The sequence below is a fragment of the Molothrus ater genome, chromosome 18 (genome assembly GCF_012460135.2).
Source record: "Molothrus ater isolate BHLD 08-10-18 breed brown headed cowbird chromosome 18, BPBGC_Mater_1.1, whole genome shotgun sequence".
Lineage (NCBI taxonomy): Eukaryota > Metazoa > Chordata > Aves > Passeriformes > Icteridae > Molothrus > Molothrus ater.
In genome coordinates this window covers 10,269,264-10,285,852 of record NC_050495.2, presented here as the reverse complement: position 1 = coordinate 10,285,852, position 16,589 = coordinate 10,269,264, and the positions used below count along the sequence as shown (strand labels likewise).

The following is a 16,589-nucleotide window of genomic DNA, read 5'->3' as shown; positions in this document are numbered from 1 at the left end:
CTCCTTCAGCAGTGAAAACCATTTGGATGATGTGGATTTTGGTGAGTCTAATGCTGCTCCAGGAGAAAAAAGGGAGCACCGTCCTCCTGGAATGAGTGGGATAGTGCTGCTGGGCTGCCCTGTGCAGTGTGAATTGCTGATAATCACAGCCCTGCCCTTTCTGCCTTGAGTGACAGAGGTCCCAAAATGCAGAGCCAGGATCTCAGCCCCTCCTGGGCTCCCTCGGGCAGCCCCAGGGTCAGAGCCACCCACAGGATGCCCACTCCTCCCTGCTGGAGGAGCCTGCACCAGGCCTGTCCCTTAGAGCTGCTTCTAAGCCATGAGCCACGATGTGATCTGACACACCTGATGGGCTAGAACTGCTCCAATCCCACAGATGTGATGTCACTGCAGAGTGGCCTCCACTGCTCTGTGCTGTGGGGCTGGAGACTCCAAACCCACACCTCACACACGAGGGAGGGTGAGCAAACTGCTCCCAGTGCCCAGCAGCCCCAGCTCTGCTCCCCCTGGAACCCCAGAAAGGCACAGATCCCACTCCCTCCCCTCAGACACAGGGGAGAGGCTGGTGCAGAAGTGTCCCAGTGTTTCCAAACCAATTTTTGCATTTTGCCTCAGTGTTTCCAAACCAATTTTTGCATTTGCAGAAACACCACCAGGGATTATTTGTTTTAAACCTCCTTTGCAGGGATAATCAGATCATACTTGAAAAGAGCCTCAGGATCTCCAGTGACAATTATTTCATTAGGATGTGATACTCCAGACCATCCAAGAGCTTAGGAAGCTGCTGTCTGCACAGGCCCAAGCACGCTGCCCATGGAAGAGGTCCTTAGTGCTAATTGCCAATGCCAACCCCAGCCATTAGGAAATTATTGCTAATGCAGCTGACAACAGCTTTTTTAAGACTCTATTAAGGAATTCATCAGAAAGCAGAATCAAATAAAGCAAAAAGCTATTAAAGAAAAACAAAACTCACCCCCAAACTGCAGGATCAGCAGGAACAAGAAGCAGGAGCTGTTGTGTGAGTGCAGCAGCCCCAAAGCTGAGCCTGGAGCTCCCTTTGTCCCAGCACTGGTGTTGCATCAGCCTGGGGCCCTCCCCAAACACCCTGGGATGGGAGAGTGGCTCAGCTGTGGCTCATTCCCCCCTGGCAGCTCCCTATGGAGTCACAGCTGATCCCCTGCACCTGCAGCCCTGCTCAGGGAACCATCCTGAGTAGGATGGTGCCAGGATATGGGTGCAGGGACCTCCAGCCAGGGTGCTGGGCCTGAGCGTGTCCCCAGGAACCCCTGGGCTCCTTCTGGGAAAGGGGAAAAAAACTGAGGCTGGGTCTGGGGATATTTTTTCAAAAGTCTGATAAAAATAACTCTCTGAAGGGGTGAGGAAGAGGAAGGACAATTTGTGCTGGAGAGGAGGTGTCACCCACAGGGCCTGACAGCTCCAAGTGGCACAAGGACAAAGGGCTGGAGCAGTGACTCATGACTTTTTGGCGTTCCATGCCGGTGTGGGTATCACATTTCAGGGATTATATTTTATTCATAAAAATTGCTGTGCTCACAGCCCTGCCTGGCAGAGCCAGAGAGGCTGAGCTTGGGGCTGGCTGTGCTCTGCACCATTTTGAGGGAGGGGGGGGGGTCCCAGCTCTGGAAGAGCTGCTGGATGTTAAATATAATCTGCACAGCTGGGTGAGAGTGCCCAGGCTCCCCTGCACGACCTGGCCTGTGGGTGCCTTGGTGGCACGAGGTGCTGGGCCAGGGTTTGCAGCACGTGGTGGGTGTTGTTGGTAACCACCTCCCAGAGGAGCCAGAGCAAACATGTGAGGCTGTATTTTTAACTCTGAGCTCCTGGTGACACGGAAAACTGGGTGCCTGGCCCAGGTGCTGCACAGATTGATGGAAAATTTCCTGCCTCCCATCGGCAGCTGGGCTTTGCTAAGCCCAGGCACTGCAGTGGGTTAGCAAATGGGGCTTTGCCCCCAGGAATGGTTTTAAGGCTGTGCCCAGAACCCAGCAGACACCATTTGCCATTCCACTGGGAAGTGCTTCCCTGTGGAGCTACAGGTGGGGAGCTGGCATGGAGGGATGGAAGTGGGGATGAGGCAAACCCAACTTTCCCAACTCACAGCCTGGTTTAGCATCCCCAAGCAGGAAGAACATTTTCAACCCCCTGAGGGGCTGAGGCCAGGATGAGCCCATGGTCCTTGCCAGGCCCCATTGTTAGCTGGGACTTGGAATTCCCCCATTGCTGCAGGCATCCCACACATCTCTCTTGTCCTTGCCTTCATGGGGATGACCTGTGCCAAGCTGGGAGGTGGCACACGGTGACATTCCCCTCGTCCCCAGCACCCTCCCGCAGCCCTGCATCCGCCCCAACGGCTCAGCCGAGACAAGCAGAGGCTAAGAACATCAACTGGGTTTTATTCCTCAGGTCTGACAAGTAAAAGCACAAATTCTCTTTGGAAATAAGGAAAAAAAAACCAACACCAAAACCCCAAACCAACGTTCAAAGCACGCAGACCGTTTCTCAGGATGGAGGCCACGCCGCCAGACGCGTGTCCTTCGCAGAGATGTAGTTTAAAAAAAAACAAAACACCAACTCATGGAGGAGGAAAGACACAGAGCTACAGGTTTCCATGTCAATTATAAAGAAAAAAACAGGCCCTTTTTTTTTTTGCTATTGTTATAAATATCCCATCCGAGCGACTCGGAACAAACAATGACCATAAGGAGGAGCATCCTTTCTGCTTGGCCCCGTGAGGACAACATCTCTAGCGGCACCTCAGAGTGCCAGAAGCCCTCGGGGGCGGTGGCCTGGCACCCGGTGCGTGCCCCGGCTCTCGGCGGGGGTGGCGGGTGCTGCCATCCCTGCGAGCGAGCGGCACCCGTCACCCTTGCCCGAGGCTGTCAGGACGCCGCGCCGCAGGGACCGGGGAGCGGGGGAAGGGGACAAAGGGACGGGGGTGCCGGGGGTGCCGGCTCAGGTGCAGGTGGCCTCCTGGCTCTCGACGGGGATCTCGCTGCCGCTGCTGCCCTCGCCGTACTGCTGGTAAGGGGGGATCTGGGGCGCCTCGATGATCAGCAGCCCCTCCGGGGACAAGGAGGCGAACACCGTGATGGGATCCACCTCGTAGGGCAGCCTGCAGGGGGGCAGGAAGGACAGGATGGGTTAGGATGCTGCATCCCCGGTGGATCCCGACCCTTGGAGCCCCAGCGGTGCCGAGGCAGCAGCCCCGGCAAAGCCTCTGTTATTACTGGAGCGCCTGGGAATGTGCGGGGGATATTTCGAGCGGGCTCCTGGCCGGCCTGGCCCCCGTGGGAGCTCTGTTTAATCTCCCCGGCAGATGTGTTTGACGGGATGTCAGCGCCGCGCGGGGCAGGAGTAAATCCCGGCCAGCCTTGCCCGTAAAAGGAGCCCGAGCGCCCGGCAGGAGCGAGCGGGGCTCGGCCCAGCCTTCCCGTGGGAGTTCGGGACGCACAGCGCTCCCCCAGGGTGGAAAAGCAAAGCGGAGCCGCTGCCAGCCGAGGAAACCCTTCCCATGCCCTGGGCTTTGATGCTTTTCGCTGTTAACCCCGTGCGAGCCCCGCGGCTGGGACCTGCCCCCCACATCGGTCGGGGCTCGCCTTTGCGGTTGTTGTTGCCAAAGCGAGCCGCGGCTGAGTCACCGCGATAGCGATCGCACTGACATCATGGAGATGCGGGGATGTGCCGCGATGGAGCCCGCCCGCCGTGCCCCGCTGCTCCCCGGGCTCGCCTCCTCCCCGCTCCCCTCCTGTCCGCAGCCCCGGGCGGGCAGAGACTGACAGAGCGCCTCAAAAAAGGCCTCGTCCTCCTTCCCTTCCCTTGGGAAATCACTCTGTGGCCCGGCCCGGCCAGGCAGGTGCTGCAGAAGGGCAGATTTTGGGGTGGAAACAGTCCCTGCATGTGTGGGACTGGCAGAGCTCGGCTGGACCAGCCGGTACCTACTGGATTTTCTTGGTGAAGTTCTTGGAGACGATCCCTCCTTCCACCTGCTGCTCCTCGTGTTTGCCTGCAGGGAAGGCCAACACCCCACATCAGCACCTCAGCAGGAGATTATTTTTTCCCCAACAAACAACAACAACAACTGAACCCAACAGGAGAGTTTTCCGAGCAGCTGTTTCCCTGCCCCAGTGCAAACTCTTTCTCTGCGGAGGGCTCAGGAAGCCTCTCCATGTGGGGAAGGAGATGCTAGACACAGCACAGCCACATTTCCAGTGGAAAATAGGGGTCTCAAAGGCTGCCAAGAGCTGGGACTTAAGAAAATAAACAAACAATAAAACCATTGTAGGTGGCAGCATCCCCCTTGGCCTCACTCCCCAGAACGGGCTGCTTTGCACCCCTCTGTCAGGCTGGGGGTCCCTGTACCTGGAGCATCAGCCTGAGGTGCCTGGACCCCCCTGACCTGTGTCTTTCCCCCTGTGCTGCAGTGAGTTCCAAACAAACACTCAGAGCTGTGCAGGTGGCAGCCCCCAGCCCTCCCTGGTGATCCCAGCCCAGCAGACCCAGGGACAATGGGGAACGTCAGTGCCAGGCTGATGGGACACTGAGGGCAGTCGTGGGCACCCCAAAAGTGCTGGACCCCACACCCACTGTTCCCGACATTAATTGACATTTCAGGGATGTGTTTCTGGCTAACTCAGAGCCAGGCTGGGCTGGGGCTGTGAGCAGCTGCTCCTTTCCTCCCAGCCTCTCCCTCGGCCCCTTTAAAGGGAATCTCCCTCCGTGCCGACCTCACCCTGGCTATAATTAACCGAGCAGAGCTGGGACCCCTCTTGGCTGCTGGCTCAGGGTGCTGCCAGCCAGGGCAGAAAGCAGGGAGATCTACCCCAAAGGACACGTGTCCTTTCTCATTTTGGCAGCAAACCACCACGGCTTGTGAGCCAGATCCTCCCTGTGACACCCAAACTGCCTCTGGAGATGCCCCAAAGCCCTGCTGCAGTCCTCTCAAGCTCCCAAGCACGGGGCTGCTGCCGCCGCCTTAAAACAAAGGCGATTTTGGCATTTTGCAGCAATTCCTTGAGCTGGCAGTGCCACCTCCCCGGTGCCCTGGCTCTCACCTGACACCTCGACGTAGCCATCCTTGGTTTTGACGGTCAGCTCCTCGGGTTTGAAGCTGTGCACGTTGACACACACCTTCCAGGGCTCGCGGGGGAAGGGCGCGGGGCTGCGGCTCTCGGGGTACCCCCCGAAGTGGGCGCCGTAGGCGGGGGCCATGGGGGGCGTGCGGCCCAGGCCGGCGCGCAGGGGGCCCGGCCAGGTGGTGGTGAGCCGGGGCCGAGCCCAGTCGGGCCAGTCCGCCGTCAGGTCCCCGGGGAAGGGCGACAAGCCGAAGTCATCGTCCAGCAGGCGAGAGGTCAGGCCGGGCTCCCGGAAAGGGTCGCGGAGGCTGCGCCTGCCGGGATAATGGCAGGAGAAGGGCATCTGGCTATCGGCCATGGCTTCCTTCGGAGGGGTCTGAGCGTGTCCCCGGGGCTCTCACACGGAGCCTCAGCCTCTGTGCGGCTGCTCCTGGCTGCAAACTTCCCCCGGGAGCCTGTCCCGGAGGAGACGCATCCACCCCGGGTGGGACGCGGGTGCGCGGGGACGGTCCCTCCTTCCCGGCACCAGGTGAAGGACGAGGAGAAAATCAATTCGGGCTGAATCACCGGGAGCTGGAGGAGCGCAGGAAGGACGGAGGGAGCTCTCTGGCCGCGAGAAAACGCTTCCTGTCTGGCTGCGATCCCAGGACTGGGGAGAGGAAAATAAAACTTCTTGTCAGGAGAGAAAAAAAAATAATAAAGCCAAATATCCTGAGATTTAAAAGCTTCTCTCTCACTTCTTACTCTCCAGCACTTTATGTGCAACTTTCCCTGCTGCTCCTGGGTGAGAGCTGCAATAAATGCCTGAGCCTGGAGCCCAGAAACTTCTCTAACCTTCCAGCCGTTGGGCGAGTACTATTTATATGGATTTTGGAGGAGGGGGGTGTGTGTTTTGCAAGTCCTGCCCTGTCAGCCGAGTATTTTGGAGAGGATGAAACAGCCGAGGAGAATTTGGGCAGTGGCAGCTGACCTCTGCTGAGGATCCCGGCTGCCACGGGGCCACGGCGCTTCGGCAGCTGCCCCAGCCCCTGCCGCCCCCTCCTGCTGCTCCGCCCGCCCAAAATAGCCCCCAAGCTCACTCAGGGCTGGCTGCTTTCACCCCGCTGTCACCTGTTAAAAATACCGCGGTGGGGCTGAGCAGGCTGCTCCCCTCACTGTACAGCCGCGTGTCCCCAGGGCACCGCCGTGCCGGGAAATGGGTCACTGCTGGCACCCCCGGCACTGGGACCCCACGGCTGGGTGTGTGGGGAGTGTTTGGGACAGGGGCACAGGATGAGCCTCTCCAGGATGCTTCTCTGGCCATCTTCACCAGCTGGGCCCGGAGAAGCATCCCCAAACTGCAGGAAGGAGATGGACCCCGGGCAGCAGCAGCGCTGCTCAGCACCTGCCTCCTTCTCCTCCTCCTCCTCCTCTTCCTCCTCCTGGCCCCGCCGCATGCCCCGGCCCTGCCGCAATCGCGGTGCGGGCAGGGCGAGGCGTTAATCACAGCCGCGGCCGGGCCCGTAATTACAGGGCAGCGGCGGGAGCGGGCTGCGAGCTGTGGGAAGGGGCGCGGCAGCAGCACTGGAGGGGCAGCTCCCAGCCAGCATCCACCGGGAGACACGGCCCGAGCCCGGCCACAGGCGGGGGAGCGGCTGGCACGGACGGGGTCCCCGTGGAGGCGGTCCGGGCACGGCTCCGGTGGGCAGCGGGCTGTGCTGGAGGATGCGATGTGATCGATGAGGGTGACGTTGGCGACGGAGCCACTTCCTCATGCCGCATCCTGGCTCTGCATCATGCTCCTTCTCTCCAGCATCTGCAATTTTTCTAATGGACTCTGTGGAAGTAATTGCAGCAGGAAGCTTTAATGCAGCACAGGCCGTGCAGGGATGGAGCCGCTGGTGGCTCCATGGCATTAATCACGCTGGGGACGGGGAGCTGCCTCTCCTTGGCCAGGGCAGGGCTGCCCCCCGAGCATGGGGACACCTGGGCATCACAGGGATCTCCCTGGGGTCCAAAGGGATGCCTGGAGGTGCCCGAGGAGGTCCCAGGTGCCAGCTGAGTACTCCTGGGGTGGGGAGGCAGCTGCAGGTGGAGGAACTGAGCATCCCCCTCCATTCCCTTGTCCTGCCCGGCTGCCTCTGCCTGGCTGGGGACTCCTGGTGCCCATGGGTGACAGTACTGGGACAGTCCTGGGGGTCACTGCCACACACAGCCTGAGCTCAGCTGGGCACATCTCAGCTTGGCTGGGGAGCAGGATCGCCCCAGCCCCCAGCCCTGCCACCCCCTTGGGCAAACAGCAGCGCACGTGTGAGAGGGACAAGCCCTGAGGAGGTTTCAGGCAGTTCCACGATCCTGCCGTGTTTCCAGGAGCCTCATAACATCCCCCATCCCACATTTCCCACATAGCTCCAGGCCATCCTCCCTCCCCGGCCAGGAATTCTTTCTGTCGCCTTGTTCATCCCCATTAGTCACACGTCCCCTCCTCCCCTCCTCCCGCCTGCTGTCACCCTCTCTGGGCCATCCCAATTTAGCTCCTGTTGTCATTCCAATCCTCCCGACTGCCTCCCACCCCGAGCCACCCTGCCACATCAGCTCTGGGAAGCTTGAAGTGCCCCTGCAGCCCCCCTTCTCCTCTGAGTGACCTGGGGATGCTGCCCCGTGTCCCCACGACCCACCTGTGCCATGCCCAGACCTTTCCTGGGTGCCCATCTGAGCCCTGTTGAGGAGCACAGGGACATGGCCCAGTGCTGCTGCTCCCCTGGGGGACTTCCAGGGTGCTGGAGAGTCCCCATTGCTCCTGGCTCCTGCCCAGAAGGTGACAATGGCAGGACCCTGTGGCACGGGAACTCTGTGCAGGACTTGGAGCAAGGGCTGTGCAGGAAGGGAAGGGCACAGCTCAGAGGAGAGCACTGGTGAGCCCAGTGTCACCTCCAGGGACAGATGGACGCATTTCTGGCTTGGGCTCCCAGTGCCTGAACAGGGTGGGGGGATCCAAAGGGCCTGGCAAAGGGCAGCAGGAGCCTGGCCCAGCAGGAAAGCAGAGCTGCCAGAAATACTAGCCCACATCTTTTTTTTGCTTCAGCCAGTGCCCTGAGGAGCCAGTCCTCAGCAGCTGGGAGGGGAGGCACATGCCCTTCCCTGCAGAGCAGCTGAAACAACCCGAAATATCCCACCACACGCACTTGTATGCAAAAGGAACATGATGCAAAGGAAATACTGTCCAATCCTTTATTGGAACCTTTTTCTAACCAGGCTAACAACTCAAACACCCAGGAAGACTAAAGGATACAGAACACATGTGGATGGAGAGCAAGGGGAGCTTTACAGTGAACTCAAACAGATGTGCCGGTGTCGGTGGGGGTGGAATCAACCAACAGGCAGAGAACAGAGGCACCATTTCCCTCGTGGCTTTTCTCACATCTGGGCTTTTGTTCTACATCTTCTGCTCATCCCTGGGTTTCAAAGGTGGAGAGCTGCCCTGGGCTGGTGAGTGTGTTGTTCTCTAGGCAATAACCCAAAAGCTGGGGTGCTTGACCATGATACTGTTGCTTTGGAGACTCTCCCAGTCATGTGCAAACTGCCAGATAGCAGCAAAGTCATGAGAATTATTTATTCTCTGATGAAGAGGTACTAAAACCCCACTGGACACTAAAGGGCAAAGTCTTCCCTTAGGCACCTGAACCTGCCCCTTTCTCAAATACCCCAAGAGCCCGAGGCTGAGCACCCAGCAGCTCTGGGCCAGCTCTGTGGGGTCAGCCCAGCACTGGCACTCGCTGGCTGGCACTGGAGCTGTGTCCACACTGCAGCAGCACAGGCAGCTCTGCCCCAGGAGCACAAACACCTCCCCTGGGTGAGCACAGCAGTGGCTGCAGCCTTGGTGGAGCAATGCTGGGGCAGGGTGGGATTTTTAGCACATCTCATTTTAGCTCTTCTCAAAGCTGGGGGAGGATGCCTGCAGCAAGCTCTGCTCATGTTGGACACACAGGGGAGGCCTCCCAGCCCTGCTAGCTACTGAGCTCACATCAGGGAAAAGCTACTGGCACAAAGCCTGGGGAAAGGGGCAAAGCAGGACACAGCACGAGGGTCTCAGGATGGGGCAGGGTGGGCATCCTTCCTTCCTGGTGGATGGCCAGTCACTTCCATCCTATTCCCTTCCTGATCACTGATCCAAAGGGTGTCAAGTGTCCCCAACCTCCAGAGGGAAGAGGGGATGAGCAGTGGGAGATCAGAGAACTCCAGGGATTTTGGGTGATGGCAGCCCTATGCCATGTGGCAGAGGAAGAGCAGGGTTATTCCTCCACCAGAGCTGGCCTGTCACCTCTGAATTCCCCACTCCTTTCCAGGGGGATGCCATTTGTCAACAGAAGCTGCTTCAGGAGATGGAGAGTTTTCCCCTGCCTTGCCCATCTCCATCACAATGAGGCTCCTCTCTAAATACTGGTGGTGAGGTCCAAATGAGCCAAATTTACCTTCCTCTCTCCAACATATCTGGCACCACTTCAAGGGCTCCTGCCTTTCATGGACCCAACAGCATCACCCAAATAGCTTTTTTTTAAAGTAATGCTCAATAAATAGAAGAAATAAATATTAAATAGAGGCCAAGTCCTCTCAGCCTGTTCAATATATGTACAATGCATAGCAAAATAACAGTGATTGGCTGTTGCTGACAAGTTTGGTATAAATTCAGTCCCCAAAACAACAAAAACATTGAGAAAATTGCATTTAACATAAAGCAAAGCTCAGCCAGGTGCTGCAACCAATGAAGAAAGAACAGAAGAACAGTGATTTGAAACATCCCTTATCCTTTGCTTCCCAGCAAACCTGCAAAAATGGTGTTGGATTTTCTGGAGCATGGAGTTGGGACAGGGGGGACAAACCCAGAGCCAAGGCAGGTCCAGTGAATGGGGAGAGTTGATGGCTCCAGGGTCAAAGGGACATTTGGGAGTGGGTGCTGTGACATGGGCTCTGCCAGGGAAAGGCAGCAGGGGTGCTTGTGGGATGATTCAAAATCATCTGGGAAAGAGCCTTTGAGTGTGGGACAGGGCTCCCAAAAACCAGCCCAGATATTATCCTGGTGTTGTGGCCAGCCCTGAACACCCCTTGTGTGCCTGACCACAGCAGCAGTTCACCAACACCAAAATGACCAAGCTGCCTTTCCTCCAGGTGAACCTGCTCTTTGCAGACAGCACCTGCAGCAATCTGAGATGCTGGATGCAGAGCAAAAATCCATAAAAGCAGTGAATGAGAGAAACAACTTAAAAAAATTTTAAAAAGCACTGGCAAAAGGCACAGAGACAGAAAAACTCACAGCTTCACACAAACCCACAGAAACCCCATCTGTCCACTAACAGGAAGGGTGTACTAAAGCTTGTACTAAAAATATTAAATAAGTTAAAAAATAAATAAAACCGAGGGAAACTCACGTGTATATGCACATGTGCACATACACACATACACACAGAGCCTTGATCAGATCCGTCACCAGAGGCTGGATTTTGCAAGGACCTTCCGCGGGGATCGCTTTCTCACAGTCTCATCTCTTTTGTTTTCCCATGGGTGGGTCAGCGCGCAGGGATAAACACGGCAGGGGAGTCCTGGCGACGGCGTCCTCCCCGGGAAGGCGGCGGTGGCTGCGCGGAGCAGGCGGGTTTCGGGCTGAGCCAAGGCAAACAGCGCGGGGCCAGCTGGCTCCCGGCCGGGCCCGCGCAGGCGACACTTCGCTGGTGGCACTGCCAACGCCCCGGCTCGGCCGGCCGGCAGACCCTCGCTGTCACCTCCGACACGTCCTAGACCCGTTTCTGTAGTCACACCCATCGCATTCCTGCTCAAATCTAATGAGAAACCCGAGATTCCAAGGGGAAAACGCGCAGCTCTGCCCTGCGTCCCTTCGTCCGTCCCGTGAGAGCGCACAGGGACACGGTGGCAACAGGAGGGACTGTCACTCCTCCGGCCACCTCACTGAGAGGGGCCACAGCTGTAAACCTTTACACGAGACCGGCGGCGTGGATACATTTGAACAAACAAACAGATCCAAAAATAACTTAAACGTTAGGGAAAAAAAAATAGAATAAATAAATACTGGTCCATTCTGACATACAATTAAAAATAGAATAATAATATTAAATAAATAAATAAATAAATAAATAATTTAGAGAGGTTTACTCCAATGCAAGTCTGCTTGGGAAAACCCCAGGAGCATTTAGCTGCCACGGACTGTACAGGCAGAGGCAGTCCTTGATGGAGGGATCAGCTGGACGAGGGCAGGAGCTGCCCCACACAACCCTTGGGGTCATCTCCTGACCCACACAGGGTGGATGCTGCCAACCCTGGTGTGGTGCTTCCATCCTCTGTCCCCAGCCACGAGGACTCCAGTCAGTGTGAGTTTGGTATTTACACCAGTTGCACACAGCCCCTCTTCTTTCCTTTCCTGGTTTTGGATCTTCGGGCTCGCTGCTTCCTTGCTGCAGCTCCTCGTGTGCGTTACGGGGTGCCAGGGGGCAGGAGGTGCTCCTGAAACACTGGGAGAGCTGGGGAGGTCTGGGATCCCATCACTGCCTTTGGATCTTCCCAGGGAGCGGAAGGATGGGGCATTTCAGCATCTAACTGGGAGAGACTCTTTGGGGAAGAAGCATGAGGTTTTCAGCCCTTTTGAGAGGGAGTTCGCTGCAGAAGGCGGCCAAGGGGCCACTGCTGGGGCCAGCACAGGAGGGAAGGCAGTGGCATCCTGTCTTTGATCCCTGGAGCATTTGCTCAGCCCTGCCAGGAGCACTTCTCTCTGTATCCTAGAAAGGGTCATTCCAGAGGATGGACCCATCCTCACTAAGCCACCAACCGTACCAGTGCCCAGCTCTCTGCCTCAGCCCCCTCATCCTCACATTGCCTGCAGCAAGCAAGGTGAGGGATGAGGGTCTGGGAAAGGGGGAGCTTTAGCCATTGAAGGCACAGGACAAGGGGAACCAGCACCAGGAAAGATCCTGGGAAAGAGTCCCTGACATAAAACTTCCTCCTGTACCACCCAGATGGAATCCTTGCCTGTGCTGCTGTACTTTCCAACAGATAACAGATTTATAGGCTTGCTGAGGCAATCATCCAGTTCCACCACAGCAGCTCGTGGCACTCAGCCTTCCTCCCCTTGCTGCTTTGTCTCTCTTCCAGCTGCCAGGGGCCTGTAGGTAATTCTGTAGATGGGGGGTGGGTTGCATTCCTTTCTAGCCCCTCTCCTCCTGCAGATGGTGGCTGCACTCAGGCCTTTTCTGTAACACTTAAACAACACACACACCTCCTTGACTCATTAAGCCCAAACTCGTTAATAATCATGCAGGATGGAAGGGGAGGGGATGGAAAAAGGGAGGGAGGGAAGTCTTAAGCCCAAATTAGCGTCTCTAAGCACCCAGGTGTTGTAAGAGAAATAAACTCCTCAGCACCGGCTCAGCCTGTGCTGGGAGAAGCCTTTGTTACCCGGCAAAACACAGTAATTGCACAGGCAGCTGGGCTGGCAGGGAGACAAAACCCCAGGGCCCAGAGCAGCCTGTGGCTCCCTGGCAAAACAGGCAATTAGTGGGGGGCCCTTCCTGTCCCCCTGCACTGCTCCAGCCTCCCAGTAACAAACTGGGGCACCAGTGCATCCTGCTGCAGCCTGGCACTGGCCCTGCAGCTGTGCTGCTGATCCTGCCCCGGGGCAGCCAGAGGGGCTCAAGGAGGAATGATTGCCTGGAATCCTGCCTCAAATTGCTGCGTGTTTTGAGGAAGGGGAATGGGGTCCCCTGGCTCTTGCAATGCCCTTTTAATCCTGTGTGTTCTGTCTGCACCCCACAACTGCTATCTCTGCTCCTCACTCTGGTCCCACCAGCAATGCACTCCAAGGGCAATGCTCCCTGAAGAAGAACTTAAACCCAACCTGAGGCTTCTTCCAAGAGGGGAAGCCCACAGCCCCTGTCTTCCCTGCATGGCCTGGCCCTTGGAGCACAGCATGGCACCACCTCCCCTCTGCATTGTACCCCACCAGCCCCAGGTCTGCTTCAGACCTCAGCAGGTGGTTTGCAAGCAATTCAGTGCTGGGGGGATAAAACAACCCTGCAAAAGGTGCTGCTACCTGGTAGGAAAGGGCAGGAGAAAGAGCAAACAGCCTTTTTTTTTTTTCCCCAGGAAGTACATCAGGAGGGATTTCTAGCCTTCTATTTATAGCAGGGACTGGCTGACTGGCAAAAAATAAATATTTTCTCTGCAGAGTGGGCAGCAGCTCTAGAGGAGAGCCCAAAGGACCTGGTATTTGCCTTGGTGGAGACAGCCATCCCCCCAGCCGTCACCCAAGTTTTCCAGCAAACTCCTCCCCAGCTGGGTCTGTCTCTCCAGCAGAAGTTAATTTGTTGGTTCCTGGTTTGTCAGAAGAGCAAGGAGCAGAGTTCTTTCCTTTGGACCCGCTGGTAGTGCTTTGGAGAGCAGTAGCAATGGGGAGATGGAGCATCGGGGAGGATGGAGCAGGTCTGTGCTGACAGACCCTCTCTAAAGCACCGACCCTTCTTCCAGCCTGGCCTGGGGAGCTGGGACTGACCCACCCGCTCCGCGCTGGGGAGGAGGGGCTGCACCAGGCGCTCCTGGGCTCTTACTCCCAACCGGGGAAGGGGGACCCGGCAATGCCACCGCGTCAGTATCGGGGATGATTGCTATCGATGGCCAGGTAGGTGGGAAGGAAGCGGAGAATGCCAGGAATGTGGCGGTGACGCCGGCACCCGGTGTCAGCCAGCAGTGGCACTCCCTAACGACGCAGGCTGTCGGAGCTGGCTCCTGAGTCATAGCTCCTGCTCCTGCTGCGGCTGCTCCTGGGGCCCGAGCTCCGGCTGCTGCTCCAGCTTCGGCTCCGGCTCGTCCGGTAGCTGGAGTAGCTGCGGCTGCGGCTCGGGGAGCGGCTGAAGCTGCTGTACCAGGAGGAATAGCTGCCGGCGCTGCTGGACGAGGAGGGGCTGGGACGGTAGTAGGGGATGGGGCGTTTGCGGGCACTGTGGGGACAGAGAGATGCGGGTTACCAGCAGCACAAGGACACACTTACTGCCAAGATCTCCAAAAAGCACTGTTCACTCTGGGCAATGTGATTGTGTTTGTTTAAAAGGAAAAAGAGATCAGCTAGCTGACGGGCCTTGGGATTCAAACCACCCACCCCCACAGCCCTGGGGAAATCTCAGGCACTAAGTCTGCTGGGCTCTACTTGATGATGTCCCAAAGAGCCCTCTGCATGAAGGAAGAGTCAATAGTTGACTCTTTCCATTGTGGGACATCTGCCACCGGGCAGGGTGAAATAAAAACCTGTGAGGGAATGCTCTTGGCACCTGAGTCCCTGCTCTTAATCTTACTTAATCTTCTTTTTTCTTTCAGCTATTGTAAATTGAGACCCTCTCCATCCTCCCTCTGCCTCCAGCTGGAAATGCCCAAGCTCTAGAGGAGAGGTGGAAGGGCCTGCTGATCAGGCTCAGGGAACCCGGTCTCCTGGAGAAACCTCCTCTGGCAAGGGCTGGGACCAGGGACAGCCCTCATCCCCCCGGGGGGTGCCAGCTGAGCCTGCCTCCACAGGACGGGACAGCATCCCCTTGCCTTGTGATGCGCCGAGCTTCGAGGTGGCTGGGAGAGTCTCTCCGGCGTTTCCTCAGGGGGGAGTAGGAGCGGCGCCGCCGCTGCCGCTCCCGGTGCGACTCCTTCTCGCTGGAGCTGTACTTGTGCTCCCGCTCGCGGTCCCTGCGGAGGCACGGCAGGGGGATTGTCACTGCAGGGGCTTGGGGGGGGTCAGGGATGGACAGACAACGACCTACGGAGGCACAGATGGGCAGAGGATGCTCAGCTCCAAAAGGGACAACTCTAAGCGCTCTGGTGGTGTCACCTCTGAGAGCTCACACAGCTGGACAGAGACTGGCTCCACTAATTGCATCCAGCAGTGTCTTCCAGTGGCTTTGCACTGCCAAGCTAAGATGGCTTCCAGGGACCTGTGTCTGTGGGTGCAGTGTGTATTTAGCTCTTGCTGGAGCTGGCAGGAGCAGCCCTGCCAGCAGGCCCCACATGAGCTGAGGGCCTGGTAGCCCTGCAGGGCTCCGCAAGCCTTGCCAGAAGGAGTGCCGGTGTTGCTATGGTTTTCTCTTTTGTTAAATTCCCATACACGTCAGCACAGGCCCTTCTGTGCAGCATGGCTGGTTTCATACACCCTGCTCAGTGCCATCTGCAAAGCAACACGCTACAGATCAAGGGCCTGCCTGATCCCTGCATGCAGGAAGTGTTCTCCTCACCAGCACGGGGATTGTCAAAGCCTGCAAGAATCGACCCTGGCAATGTACGATTTTGAGGCTGCAAAATGTTCACAGCAGCACAGGTGCTACCAGGAAAACCTGCCAAAGGCATCTCTAGGGTTGAACTGTGAGACTGTTTCCTATGGTCTGTGGAGGGAGTAGAGGTGCCTGGACTGTGTTTCTCTCTGCAAGGCTGTGAGTATCAGCCTCAGGGTACCTGGCATCTGCCCTCAGAGCAGGGGCACTTCCACGAGCCTGACAACTCTTTGTAAGAGCTGTGACTCTAAAAAGTAGAGTGTCTTTCCCTGCTGCAATCAGGTCCCTGTCTGACAGGCCTGCTGGCTGTGTGGGCAGACCCAGCTGGAGCCTCGGGCTCTGCCCACCTCTCACAGCAGCATGACACTGATGGAGGCAGGGAAAGTGTGAGGCAGCAGGGACCATATGAGTGGACAGCAGATGCCACAAGTAGACGGCTGTACCTGCTACGGCTGTAGCGGGAGTAACTGGGGCTCCGGCGAGGCCTTGAGCTTCTACTCCCAGGACTTTTTTTGCAGGATTTGGAGGAATAGCTGGGGGAACGTGAGGAAGACCTGGAGACAGGAAGGAAACACAAAAGAGTTAAAGATGCTGGAGGGTGAGGCTACACCAGACCACTCCAAATGATGAGGGGGAAGAGATGTCCCATTCCCCAGGGTCTCAGCCCAGCTCTGCGTGGCCAGTTGTGGATCCCAAACTCTTACACCTCCCCCTGCAAGGAGCCTGCTGGCTGCAAGAGCTGGCCACTGCCCCGGGTCACAGAGACACCGTTCCAGCTGGCCTTACCTCCTTCCCGAGGAGCAGGACCTGCTTCGGGAGGAGCTGGGCGAGGCCCTGCGGTGCGAGGAGCGGCTGGAGGCGGGGGAGGAGCGGCCCGTGCTGCTGCAGGAGGCGCTGCGGGAGCCGGGCCTGCGCGGGGAGCTGCGCGCTGCCGAGGGGAGCCGGATTCGCTTCTTCTCCTCTGAGGAGCCCAGACATGAGGGGAGGCACGCTCTGTGAACAGACATTTGGACACTTTTTAAAGCTGTGGCTGAACCCCCTTGGCTGAGGGGAGCAGCATGCTCCAGCAAATAAATATTCCCATCCTTCCATTCCCTATCTGGAGGTAAAAAGGACCTCTCAGCTCCCCAGGCTGCTGTTGCAGAAGACCCCCATGTGTGTGTGTCAGAATACGAGAGCTCACCCTCCGGGCTCTGCCAGGGAGAAGAGG

At 57.5% G+C, this 16,589-nt stretch overlaps 2 protein-coding genes across 3 annotated transcripts in view; both read right to left on the bottom strand.

The window, feature by feature from the left end:
* Positions 1–2,389: 2,389 nt before the first annotated feature.
* On the bottom strand, positions 2,390–5,938 carry HSPB8 (heat shock protein family B (small) member 8). Its single transcript, XM_036393632.2, has 3 exons — positions 5,073–5,938; positions 3,961–4,024; positions 2,390–3,133 (listed from the first exon to the last, which is right to left on the bottom strand). Exons 1-3 carry the CDS (start codon positions 5,449–5,451, stop codon positions 2,974–2,976), a joined length of 603 nt encoding a protein of 200 aa, XP_036249525.1. The 5' UTR covers positions 5,452–5,938; the 3' UTR covers positions 2,390–2,973.
* A 2,351-nt stretch (positions 5,939–8,289) lies between these two features.
* SRRM4 (serine/arginine repetitive matrix 4) overlaps positions 8,290–16,589 on the bottom strand; it is a 46,209-nt gene continuing 37,909 nt past the window's right edge. For both annotated transcript variants that reach the window (XM_036393173.1, XM_036393174.1), the window contains exons 10-13: positions 16,166–16,372; positions 15,823–15,933; positions 14,661–14,801; positions 8,290–14,071 (exon numbers count right to left, since the gene is read on the bottom strand). In XM_036393173.1, the coding sequence (XP_036249066.1) occupies positions 13,831–14,071; positions 14,661–14,801; positions 15,823–15,933; positions 16,166–16,372 (700 nt within the window). In that variant the 3' untranslated portion in view covers positions 8,290–13,830. The remainder of the gene's footprint in view (positions 14,072–14,660; positions 14,802–15,822; positions 15,934–16,165; positions 16,373–16,589) is intronic.

Excerpts from the sequence above, each read along its gene's own strand:
- HSPB8 (XM_036393632.2), bottom strand. The coding sequence starts at position 5,451 with ATGGCCGATAGCCAGATGCCCTTCTCCTGCCATTATCCCGGCAGGCGC. Across the intron at positions 4,025-5,072 it reads TGGCTACGTCGAGGTGTCAG|GCAAACACGAGGAGCAGCAG; the intron begins GTGAGAGCCAGG and ends CCTTCCCTGCAG. Across the intron at positions 3,134-3,960 it reads AACTTCACCAAGAAAATCCA|GCTGCCCTACGAGGTGGATC; the intron begins GTAGGTACCGGC and ends GCCCCCCTGCAG.